This window comes from Aspergillus homomorphus (assembly GCF_003184865.1).
Source record: "Aspergillus homomorphus CBS 101889 unplaced genomic scaffold BO97scaffold_3, whole genome shotgun sequence".
In the NCBI taxonomy this organism is placed as follows: domain Eukaryota; kingdom Fungi; phylum Ascomycota; class Eurotiomycetes; order Eurotiales; family Aspergillaceae; genus Aspergillus; species Aspergillus homomorphus.
Genome location: NW_020291889.1, coordinates 991486 through 1003618, shown reverse-complemented (window position 1 = coordinate 1003618; position 12133 = coordinate 991486). Strand labels below are relative to the sequence as shown.

The 12133-nt window shown below is 50.4% G+C and overlaps 3 protein-coding genes across 3 annotated transcripts; 1 reads left to right on the top strand and 2 right to left on the bottom strand.

The window, feature by feature from the left end:
* The first annotated feature begins 1307 nt into the window (after window positions 1-1307).
* BO97DRAFT_402930 (uncharacterized protein) lies at window positions 1308-3074 on the top strand. The gene is made up of 3 exons (XM_025694623.1): window positions 1308-1742; window positions 1807-2378; window positions 2455-3074. The coding sequence occupies exons 1-3, from the start codon at window positions 1568-1570 to the stop codon at window positions 2584-2586; spliced, it is 879 nt and encodes a 292-aa protein (XP_025555692.1). The 5' UTR covers window positions 1308-1567; the 3' UTR covers window positions 2587-3074.
* A 4107-nt stretch (window positions 3075-7181) lies between these two features.
* On the bottom strand, window positions 7182-8732 carry BO97DRAFT_402929 (casein kinase II subunit beta). Its single transcript, XM_025694622.1, has one exon. The coding sequence runs from the start codon at window positions 8300-8302 to the stop codon at window positions 7217-7219; it is 1086 nt and encodes a 361-aa protein (XP_025555691.1). The 5' UTR covers window positions 8303-8732; the 3' UTR covers window positions 7182-7216.
* Window positions 8733-9221: 489 nt separating this feature from the next.
* Window positions 9222-11934, bottom strand: BO97DRAFT_383117 (transcription factor domain-containing protein; the record flags this gene model as incomplete). The annotated part of the gene is made up of 6 exons (XM_025693340.1): window positions 9222-10297; window positions 10355-10606; window positions 10660-11398; window positions 11481-11526; window positions 11603-11679; window positions 11777-11934. The coding sequence occupies 6 exons, from the start codon at window positions 11932-11934 to the stop codon at window positions 9323-9325; spliced, it is 2247 nt and encodes a 748-aa protein (XP_025555690.1). The 3' UTR covers window positions 9222-9322.
* Between the last annotated feature and the right edge of the window lie 199 nt (window positions 11935-12133).

Here is a 12133-nt window from a genome sequence, read left to right as displayed (position 1 = left end):
CACACGTACCTACCTTGTTTCATGCCAACCGAACCAGCCGCTACTGGACCCTTCTTCTATGAGTCTCTTGAGTTCGGTTTGCATACAGACCACTATGCTCTTCTCCAGTCGTCCCAGGCTCCAACTACACTTAAGTCTCCATCGGTAAGACGGATCTTACAGTCGCATGGGTCCGTCCATGTCCTTTGTACATACCTACTTGGGGGGTCTATACAGCCCTCGATGCGAAGCTTCCCCACATTATATGCGAGGTCAACATCCAAGGGAGCCTGGCGCATGGCCGTGCAACACTCGGGCTTCTTCTATCGATCTCGGTTGGCTCGATTAACCGCATCCAGAGATGCACTATACCAGTCTGGAAAATGCCCGCTAGCACACCCATTTTCGATCCTTGGATCAAGACTTTCAGCTCCCTTAAAGGCTGAGTGTTAGATCATTTACGCCGGTCGAAGGAATTACGGCCGGCCATTCTTCTTGGATCCAAGCCTAGGGAAGGTTCTTGGAGGTTTTATGGCTTCGAATCTCGATTGGTAATTCAGGGAAAGCAAATTGGAAACAGACGAGATGCGGGCGGCGGACCGAGATCTACGAGGCATCGGGGTCATTCCAATCCCCTCCTCCGAAGGAATGCTGCGGCCGATTGCACTAAGTACGGAGGACGCCGTCTCGTAGATACTGGGTAGTTACTGATAATCCACCTCGTAATGGATCGGTATGCGCGATATGGAACCACATGGTTGAGATTGGTGGACAAACCCGAACTTGGTGTCAATCTAGCACAGCCTGATATCATGCCTGTCTGACTCTGTCCCCTTCCTCCCTTCCGGCCACATCGGCCATCGGGGTCCGCTAAAACAGCCTCATGGTCTAGGATTCCCCCTAACCCACGCCAACCATTAGTGACGCAGCCCAGCCCTGCACATCGGCGCATCCATTCGGGTAAGGTTCCTTACCAACACATGGTCAAGCCATGCATTCCCTGCGAATGTCCACCCCAAAGTCACTTTGCGTCCCCCCCCCCCACGGCCCCCTCCCCCCTCCTCTAGGATAATAAAGTCAAATAATAAAATAAAATAGTCAAATGAAATTGACCAAGGAGATTTCCCCTCCAAGTACAGTAACTACAATCAAATAATGATTCTTATTCCAGTAAATTCCAAATTAGAGAAGTGGAAAAAAATCTGAAAAAATAATCAGACCCATGAAAATAGCCTGCGGAGCACGGACTAACGCTGCTATCGCAACGGTTAAGTCCTCTATCACTGATGGGCTACTTTCATTCGGACCCGGGGCTTAGCAGGCACAAGCTACAGACCTGTTCGCCAGCTGATCGACCCATGGCTTAATTTTGTCTTAAATAGTGATTGCTTCCTGCGCATTTCTTCCACGAAATCAAAAGCCGTGGTTCATCAAGGACCTGTCACTATTGTCTGTGCACAGTACGCAACTATATAGTGATCTTAAATCCTCTCTCTACACTACAATTGTCAATTACAACAGTGCTCACCACATACATTCGGCCAACAACATTTAAGAATTTTATATCTTTCTCTTGTCTATGCTCAACATGCACCGTTCATCCAACTACTCCTATCCTCAATCCTCGAGCTCGAGAAGCTCATCAAGTCACGCATCCAGCAGCGCATTCAGCCCAAATGCCAACCCTAACGAAGATTGGACCAAGATCTCCGATCTTGCAGAGCGGCGCCGGATACAGAATCGCATTGCACAGAGGAACTACCGTAGGCTTGACTGACCTCATGGAGCTTCGAAGACTATTGACTGACCATATATGCTTGCATGTAGGCAAGAAATTAAAGCGCCGTCTGGAGGATCTGGAAAAGAGAGCGGCTACAGCATCGACGTCGCCTGAAAGAACGCTTGAGAGACTGGAACATCCGAAGACAACGCACACGGCGAAGTCTGGTCGTAGCAAACAGAGCCGGGCGTCCAAGACCAGTCAAAACATAAACAGCCACTCGCCCAGCGAACGAGGCTCGTTCTACGACAGCTGTTCCACTTCCGATGATCGAGGGTCAATGTTCTCTCACCAGTGTACTCGCCAGCTTTCAGCATCTCCGCCACCGGTGTTCTCCTACCCATCTTACTCGCACTTGGATCCGTATGGCCACTCGAGCTACGGTCAGCCGCCGGCATATCATTCGATCGGCAGCAGCTACCATGATCTTCCCTACCACAACGAATACCCTCACCTGCCTTCAATCCTTCCTGTCGCTATGTCAGGCACTGGACCGTCAAAGAAGCCTCATTCATATGCCGATGACGAGATTGTCAGTCCTTTCAGCATGAGTTATGCCTCAATGGCCGGCATCGATCTGTGTCCGACACCACAGCACTTGCCCGAGACCAATATCCCTGTACATACCCCCTCTCTCTACTTGACGATTGTTTAGACCGGAGCTTCATGGTCAAGGTGCTAATTTCCTTTCTCAGATGCCACCATTGTCTTCGGCTCAAAGCGATGGCCACTCCTCACCTTCGACTCCAGCAGAGCCCTCGCTCGGGACAGGCCCTCTTACACCCGAATCGGGACCATGCTCTCCCCATATGTATCCTTTCATGTGATCCCGGGACGACACTCTCGTTCCCGCGGCTCCCCTTCTATTCCTCTTCACTTTTCGGCGATTACTACTTTCTAACGAGTGCAATGATGTATTATTGGTATCAGGGTTTCAAGCGGTTCTATAGCTCTTTCTTTTCCGTTTCCTAATGTATCTTTTTGCTTGGTTCCAGGCTTCTTTCCTCCAACCTGCTCGATAGATTGCCTAGAGTGGTTCTCCGTGATTTGTCCTTTGCTTGTTTATTCGTCTCCACTTGCTCGATGAGGAGTCCTCTCATATTAGTCGAGAAGAAGTCTTCTTAATCGACACCAAGGGCCCGATTGAAGAGTGTGTCTAATTTCATACCCGTTGGTGATAGAGGCATTTGTTGGTGGTGTTCATGTCAAAATTGGCCCTGAGGGGCATGTTCGGGCAATTGGATTTGTTTTAAGGCGCGAATCATGATACAATCCCGTTTAGCATAATTTCAATGAACATCCAAGTAAGAGAGAGGGAGCATGAATTCGCGAAAGAACAATCAACGACAATGCGAGGTCGACGCGGAGGATTGTAACAGTTAAGGTACCGATCCCAGTGTTTGATCCACAATTCGGGCCAGACCAGTGGAGCAGCATGTCTACAGTTACAGTAATCACGAATACAGCTTTGTTGAGCTTTGGTCTTGTACCTGGTGAATTACTTTAGTGAAGTTGTACTGGGGGACAGAACCACACAGCACTGGTGGGGTGGGGTGGGGAGGAGTGGAGGAAGCACCTTGAACTTGAACTTAAAGGGGGGGGGAAGCCTTCCACTACATGGCTGACGTGCATGATTCGTGGGCTCGTCTGTAGTTGTACCCTTCCAGGTTCCAGGCATTGTTAGTACTACTCGTACCGTACCCGAATTTTCAGCCCCCAGCCTAGTGGAGCTAAGCGAGTGGAGCACACCAGCCATGCCTGGTTAGGTAAGGTGCACCTGCCATCGGCGGCTCGTCGGTCGGCCGTGCCGTCCCTTCCATTTTGGGTAAATCACCAAATCCGGGCGGGCTCGGCCCCTCAGCTCCATAGCAGCTCCCCACTCTTTCCTACTCCATCCTTATCCTCTGCCTCTCATTGTTCTTCTGTCTAGGCGGCAGACTGACTGACGAATATCCTGTCTGGCTTTTACCAGACAGGTCATGAAAGCACCATGAAGCTGCAGCAACAGCAGCTCGAGAAAGATACACCATGGGGCTGAAAATTCATCGGCAACTTTGCATCTCGCATCCACCAATGATGATCGGCCCCAAAGCAGAACCCCTCCACTCCTCTGCCCAAACAGGCCTTGATGTTCCAGTTCAAGTTGATCGCAAGGCCTTCCACTTTTGAACAGGGTGTGTGTGGTTTGCCTGGTCTGAATGACTCACCAACCAGAATGCAACTTTTGCAGGGCTGCTTGAATTGGGCTCAAAGACAAAACTCCGCAGCCAATCACCATTTGTCAACCTCTTGCCTTTGATCGGAGACAAGCAAGAGGTCTCTTGACCACAAAGACTTGGACTAGGCTGGAGCTGAATCTGAAAGATCCTACAACCCACTGTGGCCGTCCAGCGCCTGGGCCGGACTCCAGCCCGGGCAACCATCAGTTCCGCTCCCGACCGACCTTGCCTCCTTCCCCCAAGAGAGATCGAACGGCAATGGCGGAATTTTGACGGACCAAATGCAACCACCCCTTGTAACAAGGTAGTAACGAATGGCCATGCTTACCTCTTATGAGGCTCTGCTCAGGTTGCCAAAGTGACGTATGTCAGAAGATTGCTGGCATGTTGCTGCTGCGCCTCCACACAACACCTCGCGGCAAGACGTGGTACGAATTATGTTAGCATCAACAGATTGGGCAATTTCGAATCACTTCAGGTAAACCTTCGCCGTGAACAGCTGGCCAGACTACTCTCATCCAGGCTACCTTGCAGACTTTGTTTCAAGCCTGTGTAGCTTGCTCGGTGGTTAGTCTGGATCTAGGAGAGACAGTTTGGACAAACAACCCGTGTTGCAGTGTTGTCGTAAGTATGCCATGTCTCAGCTCGGTCCTTCCGCTTCAGACTCTATTGTACAGTACTCGGATTTAACCCTTATCTCCAATTGTCACAGTCGGGCTATACGACGAATCGCGCAAAAATTATTTTTAGTTGCGGCCATGGTAGGTCGGATCTCAGGTAATTTGTGATGGTTTCCTTTCCGGACCGAGCAGTTGCTATCTCCACGACTCGATCAATCCGAGCTGAAAGTAGTAACTTCCACTATACCGTACTTCCAGAAATTCGGACTTCTCGGGCAACACAAGATATATTAGTAGTTTGTCTGAACTAGTACCAGCAGGATCCTTGCTTGGCATGATATGCAAGCTCACTTGAGATGCGGTGCCCAGAGACCTATCTTGAGGACATCACATCATTTTTGAACTCCGCCATTGGCATTGAGCTTCCAGTAAATCCTCATCCAACTTTTCGGATCACCGACTACCATTTCTTATCAGCAGCCTTTTACATGTACCCTCAGCAAGAGAAACAGCTTTGTTCCGCTAGATACGAGCATTTGAGCCACCAAAATTGTCGGGACTGAAGTAGGACTGAATTACATGTGAATAATCTCCCGATTTACTTGCGCGCTCTCTCCGTCACTCTTTGAGTTAAGTCTTTCTTCGCGTGTTTTGTGCAACAACCCGTAGAGAAGCAGCTCGCTGGCACCAGCCAGGATTGTCTTTCCCCGGAAGCGGCTGAGACTATGATTGTATTAGTAGTTATTCTAACGTTGCAACAAATCCAGACGCCCCGCCCTCCCCCGAATTGGGTTACATGGGGTTATGGTGAGCTGGAGCGCAGAGATCCTGCTTGTCGTAAAGGCGCTCCTTCACTCCGTCGGAGCTCGTATAGACGCGCAATAATCTGGTCACGCTAATGTGAGGCCTCAACATCGGGTGCAAATCATTCGAGCATGTTGAAACCCAGAGCGGCTCAATTCAAGGTTTGTCTGTCGTACCAAGAGGTAAATGACGGTGAAATCCGACCTCATCCAGATGAGTTCCGTAAGTTGCGTGCGCAAATCAGGAAGAGTCTGCTACCTAGAAGGACTGGCGGACAATCCTGGTCGGTTCCGACAGTACCCAGTGTGTCACATCCGCAAGCACAGCACATGGAGAATCCTGGAGGATTGAGCCGGTTGGACGCCTTAAAGCAAGCCGTAGAGCGCTTTCTCACACACGCACACACACATGCTGCTACTACTTTTGGCGGTAAGATGACCACGAATAAGGGTAAAAGGCTTACTGGGGAGATCAACAGCGAAGAGAGGGGTGGAAGGGAAGCAATCTTGTGAAGGATGTCACTAATCGTCATTAACATAAAATCATCACCTTAATTCTTCCGGGGCCTGAAGATTACGGCCGGTGCCCCTCTTTTTCTTAATTTGAAGACCACGTGCGAAGACCCCCTTGTGGTATTAGAGCCTCTAGCTGCCAAATCTGTGGTTTTCTTGGTGTCAAGCAGACTCCGGGCTAACCTTTGCTGACCGCCGGGTATACATGTTAACATAGTTCTTCGGGCACTAGATAGCTCTTTTGTTTCTCTCTTTTGTTCCCTTCCCAAGCCCACATTTTGAGTATCGGATTGCTCTACAAGAAAACAATCTATAACCATGGCATGTTTGTGAGTTTCAGGTGACTATTCCTGAGCCCAACGCGGCCGACTCGATCTCGGACTTCGCCGAAACGCAACCACCCCCTCCCTGTACAGTAAGTACATACATACCAGCGGTGACTTCTTTAGTCTCCCGAAGAGCCCGTGGCCACACGAGGTGTTAACCTCTTTCTATCCTTCGCGAATGCCGCCTACAATGCGATGTTTGGTAGAGAAGACAGAAAGAGAATAAGCGGATCGAGCGCAGGAATTCGACCTTCCTTGGCCTTGCGGATTTTGAGACTAATTTCAAACGAAGACACAGTTGTGAAATGTCACACAGGATGAACGAGGTGATCTATGAGCCCTCGAAACTCTTTTCTCGGCCACAGACTTCCCGAGCCTTCCTGTCCCGAAAATAGCTCACACATGTGAGGTACGACTAGGGTCACTAGTACGGGACGTTGATGAGTTTGATCCGTCATTCAGATGCAGACAGACACTCCCTCAGCGTAACTACAACGCAGCCTCCTAACGAGCTAACTGTCTGGAATGAAAACTATCTTGGCATGGTTTATTTGTACTGTATTGTGAACGTGAATCTGTACGCCAAGGACGACAACTTGACTCAACGACGCCTGGATGCAGGTCAACAGGAGAAACGAAACATAAGACAAGGTGAGACAATATCACTAGACATAAGTAGATATATGAGTTTAGGGCGATGCGTACGACAGCGAACGGAGAAGGTGATGTTTGCTGGCAGCGGGTTGATTCGGTTGCAGTAGGAATCACACCTCGCTAGGTCGATGGTGGTGGGAGACAGACAAGTCGAATCACGAAAGAAAATTAAGAAAAGGCAAACAGAAAAAAATGAAAGCGATTCCTTCAAAAGAGGGAAAGAAATTAATGAGAATTGAAGGAGTTGTCTTCACACAAGTAGCCCAAGAAAAAAGGATAGAGAAAAAGCGCGAAGTTTCATCCAAGCATGACGACAATTATTTCAGCCAGCGTCCGCTCCGTTGATGCTCATTTGGTCCGGGTTGTACCGGCGCCTCCGCATTGGGGCTTTCTTCCGTCTGGCGATGGCAGCGTTCTGAGCAGCGGTGCCATTACCACTGCCCATCTCGGTGTCACCATCGTTATCCGCCTCCCCATGTAGCGCTTCGTAGCGAGACATTTCGTCCAATTCGCGAATATCAAGGGGTTTCATGCGCAGCCACTTCATGCGGGGACCTGACCGTGACCTCTCCGAAACACGGAATCCATAGATCCTTGATTCATAAATGCGGCCTGGGCCGAGACCAGGGCTGAAGTTGACCGTGCGCATGCCGTTGATCTCGACGGGCTGGTTGGGAGGCGGCACATCTGGAGACACCTGGTTGTTGATAGAGGAAGATGTCAGGGAGGAAGAGCGCGTGGGAGAAAGAGCAGACAGGGAACTATCCATCCGAGATCCAATATCCAAATCGGGGAAAGTCATAAAGAACAGGCAGCCAAAAGTAGTGCCGAAGAAGGCGCCATCAACCGAGTGAAATCGACTGTTGGGTGGTGTGTACAAGTCCTGACAACTGGGACAAAACAATTTGACCGTCTCCTGGCCGGGGGTATCTGAGCGACCAACGGGCAAGACCCTGCAACCATTGCAGTATACTCTGGGACAGACACCAAAATGCTGCATCTCATATTTTTCAAGCATCTGCTGGATACCAGGTCGTGAAGTGATGTACCGTTGATGAATCAAGCCGTATAACAACTCGGCTGAGCCCTCAATCACACTCAAATCGCTTGCCACCCGCGCATGTCTGCGCTCTCCAGCTCTTCGGTAGCCCGGAGGCTTGTCATCGCCCAGTATCTCGTCTTCATCCTCATCCTCGTCCTCTTCCTCCTCGTCCTCGTCGTCTTCCTCCGGTTCCACGTCCAATATCATCTCCAGCGCCTCCTTGTACATGGGAACTTGTGACTGGAGACCAGTGAGGTTGAAGTCATCCTCAATGAAATCCTCCGAGACTTCTGCAAAGAACTCATGACCCATCAAGGAGCAGAAGGAGGCGATCCATGACTCCGGTGCACCTTCCGACGACGACATATCGAATGAGTCCGACGCGGATGATGAGGGCGTTGATTCAGACAGTTGACTCAGATCCAGCCTGTCTAGGCCGTCGGCCAACGCCGAACCTGTCTCTCTCGACACGTTGCCGAGCTAACGGGGGCAACAGGCTTCCGATATGAATCTCGTTCCGAGATAGGGCGCGGGCTGAAACCTGCACCGGCTATATCGAGTGCCGGGTACAAGTCTGTCGGATACGTTGTGACACTCCCTAACGTGAAAGGGAGGGAAGATGTAGACACAGGGGTTCAGGTGCTGATGAGAGAGGCCGTGGAAGGCGAACTGCTGCGATGATCAATTAGAAGCCTTGCGTCTGGCTGATAAGCTGAGGGGTCATGGGCAGTGTGCGGGCCGGCGGATTATTGTGCGATGAGGGAACGTCGACGCGATAACAGTTTTAGGATGTCCACTAACCGACAATCACTTAAGAGAACATGGAACGCCACAATGCAGGCTCTGAGCAGGAGTCTAACAGTCACCGAATGAGTGGAAAGCTGGGAATGAGGCTGGATCACGTACTCCCAGCTCGGTTCTGGATGGATGGATCGATCGACGGAGGTTGTCGAGGGGCTTCCGAAATTGGATTTGTGGGGCGGTGAGAGGGTGGGAGAGGCAGATGCCAGAGGGCTGGATTTCAGCTCAACACGGACAAACAACAAGACCATGAAGATAGCGGTGACAGTGATCGAAGCACTCATGAAAGCATGTCTTTGAGACCATCCGGACTTACTATGGCGACCGTGCAGTTGCACTGGAGGAGCGCCTTGGGTGAGCCTTCCCTGTACGACACCCGTATGGTCACGTGATTACATATCAGATTGTTCTCTCTGATATGATCTTCTCTCCTATTTCTCCTGAGGACCAGGGCGAAACCATATGAATCGGAAAGTTTCTGTAAGGGGTTTGCGTCTACCAATGGCGAAAGGAAGAGACCTTATTTACAACTTGGGCGGGTTCCAAGACGGTCAATCGCCATATGCTAAATACACCTCGAGTCCTCTAAAATAGACCTCGTATGACTCGTGACCATTCGCCTTCATCTCCAAGGACGCCCGATAAACCTTCCCCCGTATTTTGGATTTCTCCATCCTGCCCCATGAAGCCATTGAGCCCTTCAGAAGGGCCCGCGGAAGTAATGAAGTTGCCAAAACCCCCAACCGCCTCGAAAAGATTTGTGAGTTCATGGCTCATCTGCAGTCCGTTTAACGGGCTGTTACCTAGCTCCCCGACACCATTCACCGGGCCATACACCGAAAGGTCTTCGATTGGGTGACCGGCCAATCCGGCCATCGCAACCGCCGCTGAAGAATGAGGATCGTTGGAGTCGGTTCCAAATGGCCGTACAATGACCCCCAATCGTTCCCCTATCTTGCGGAGACCTTTGATGGTTTTCCACAGTCGCTTAGATACATAGGATTTGGTGCTGAACCCACTGACGAGTTCGAGAGCCATGTAGAATTCGTCCCGCACTTGTCGGTTGAAGTCATTGGGTGCATGGCATACGGCAAGGAAGAGGACCGCTAAGGCGGCGACTAGGAAATAATTGAAAGTGATCTGCTGCGTACGATAGATATCAGAAGTCCCGTTCAGTCGGGTGAGTACTCGGATCGTGTCTTTGGCGACATCTACCACAGTCTGCGCGTGGCCTTTGTCTTCAGCAATGCTCGCCGCGGAATGCAGTACTGGCCGGTAAATGAGGATCCGAAGCTGATTCATGCGTAGATACAAGAGTATCCTCAATCTTCGAAGACCTCGACTGGTTGATTCTCCATGATTATGTTTCGGAGTTTCGACTGGGTAGAACTTTAGCCCATCTGGGACCTGCTTATACCATTGGAGAATCTGATAGTCCAAATAGCCGATCTCATCCCGTCGTATATCAGTTGCTCCTTCCGAACCAAGCCCAGAATACCATATTTTCGAGCTGATACGGTTGTAAGATATCATGCATCTTAAATACAGCAGAGAAACATCCTAATGACCAGTCAGCGCTACGAATCACTGGACAAATCATCGGACAATGTAACTTACCGGCTCGGGTAGGTTGGCATCAATGTCTTCATCCTGGATTATGAAGGGCAATCCTGTACCAAAGCTCCAACGTCGGTCTAGACAATATATCGACCAGAACGTCTTAACAATGGAAGGCCACTGGCCCTCGTTGGGAAATGATTTTGCCAGCGCATCTCGTCGGTGTAGACCCATTTCGAGACACATGCGTGCTGCCAGACCAATAATGCGGTATGCCATGGCGTCATCGTCTGAATGGAAATGATAGGTTGCCTGTGCTCAGAGTCATCAGCTGTGTTGTTCGAGCTCGAAATTGCCGAACATACTATCAAACCATATAGTTGAATAGTTCTGATATCCAACGAGTCCCATATTTTAGCCTCAGCAACCGGCTTGACACTTAGATATAGACGCCGTCCAAGCTCGCTCTGGCCGCCTCCCTCTATGACCAGAGTAATGGCGAGAATCATCTTCAGAAGAAGCGTGCTATCGTCATGGAGACCATCTGAACCAGAAAGCCCTCTCTGCGTGAAGCCAGTGCGTGTCGCAGCTTCCATAAATGTGTAGAGCAAGTTGACTTGCTGCGCTACGTGTGCGATATCTATGAGTGGGTACATGATTCCGACTTCTTCCTCGTAGACTTGGCAGAGTCGCAAAGCCTCATCCCGTTTGATTACCCATATCGGATCTTTGGTTGGATGTATTGTGGGAACAAGTTGAGCCACATGAGGCGGGGATCCGGCAGGGGTGGCATGTGCTGTGGTGAGATCATCTGTTATCATCTCCTCAGCAGGAGTGATGCCCATGGTTTGCAGGCTAGAACGCGCGACATCAAAGCTGAAAGCGGAACTGGTAGGCCCTTGAAAGCGAGGATGTCTTATGCGAGGTTTAGCCAACTGTGCATGCATTGGCGTGAATACTGATTGTGAGCCATCTCGGGAGAAGCCTTCGAGCCCCGGGGAGTCTAGAGACGATCTCTGAGACCGAAGATCCTTGAGGTTGGAAAAGAGACTATTGACTTGATCCTGCAAAGTTCTGATCTGATCTTTCATTAACCGAAACTCCCTGTAATGAATCTTCGTTTAGCCATGGTGCTTCGGGACATACAAGTCGCGAGACTTGAGAAATTACTGCTTGCCGGACTTACTCGGAATCCTTAAAATTATTGTTGCAGCAGTTCGGGGCATATCGGCCTAAGATGAACGCTCAGCTTATCTCTTGCGTCAAAGACAAATACGGGTCGCACAGCCCTCGCGGCGCGCAACTGACATTCGAGATTAAGGTGCCCACAGCGTTGGCAAGGTACCTGGCCATTGCACTTAATCTTGCGTCGTTTGCATTCATTACTAATAAATGCGCCCAGTACTATGTCAGCTATTTGCGGTGTTGCAACAGACAAAGGTTTCGGTTTTGACTCGGTGGATTTCAGAGCCGGAATCATACCATGCGATTGAGATGTAGCGATTCCGCTTGGTGCGAGTATGCGTTCCGTTGATCTGTTCCGCCTTCCTCTTCGCCGTATCAGCAGCTGGGGCTTCATCCTGCTCCGTGGACTCCGGTTGAGGTGGTGCCATATCATTTCGGGGAGACTCTGAAGCCATGCCGGATGAGGACCGCGATGGGACGAATGATTGTTGGCGTGGAAGAAAGCAGCGCCTGGTGCGGATAGATTCCTTCCTCTCAGCGGATGGGCGCGCGGGGTTTCCGTTTTCCCCAGACGGGTTGAACTGGGTCCTGGCTCATGTAAGGGCGGTAAGACTCAACCAAGGTTTACTATCTGCTCAACATCAACTGGTCAAT

What these genes read in the sequence shown, in the direction of transcription:
- BO97DRAFT_402930 (XM_025694623.1), top strand. Translation starts at nt 1,568, where the DNA reads ATGCACCGTTCATCCAACTACTCCTATCCTCAATCCTCGAGCTCGAGA. An exon ending in CATTGCACAGAGGAACTACC is followed by an intron (nt 1,743 to 1,806) that starts GTAGGCTTGACT and finishes GCTTGCATGTAG; the next exon opens with GCAAGAAATTAAAGCGCCGT. An exon ending in TGCCCGAGACCAATATCCCT is followed by an intron (nt 2,379 to 2,454) that starts GTACATACCCCC and finishes TTCCTTTCTCAG; the next exon opens with ATGCCACCATTGTCTTCGGC.
- BO97DRAFT_402929 (XM_025694622.1), bottom strand. Translation starts at nt 8,302, where the DNA reads ATGTCGTCGTCGGAAGGTGCACCGGAGTCATGGATCGCCTCCTTCTGC.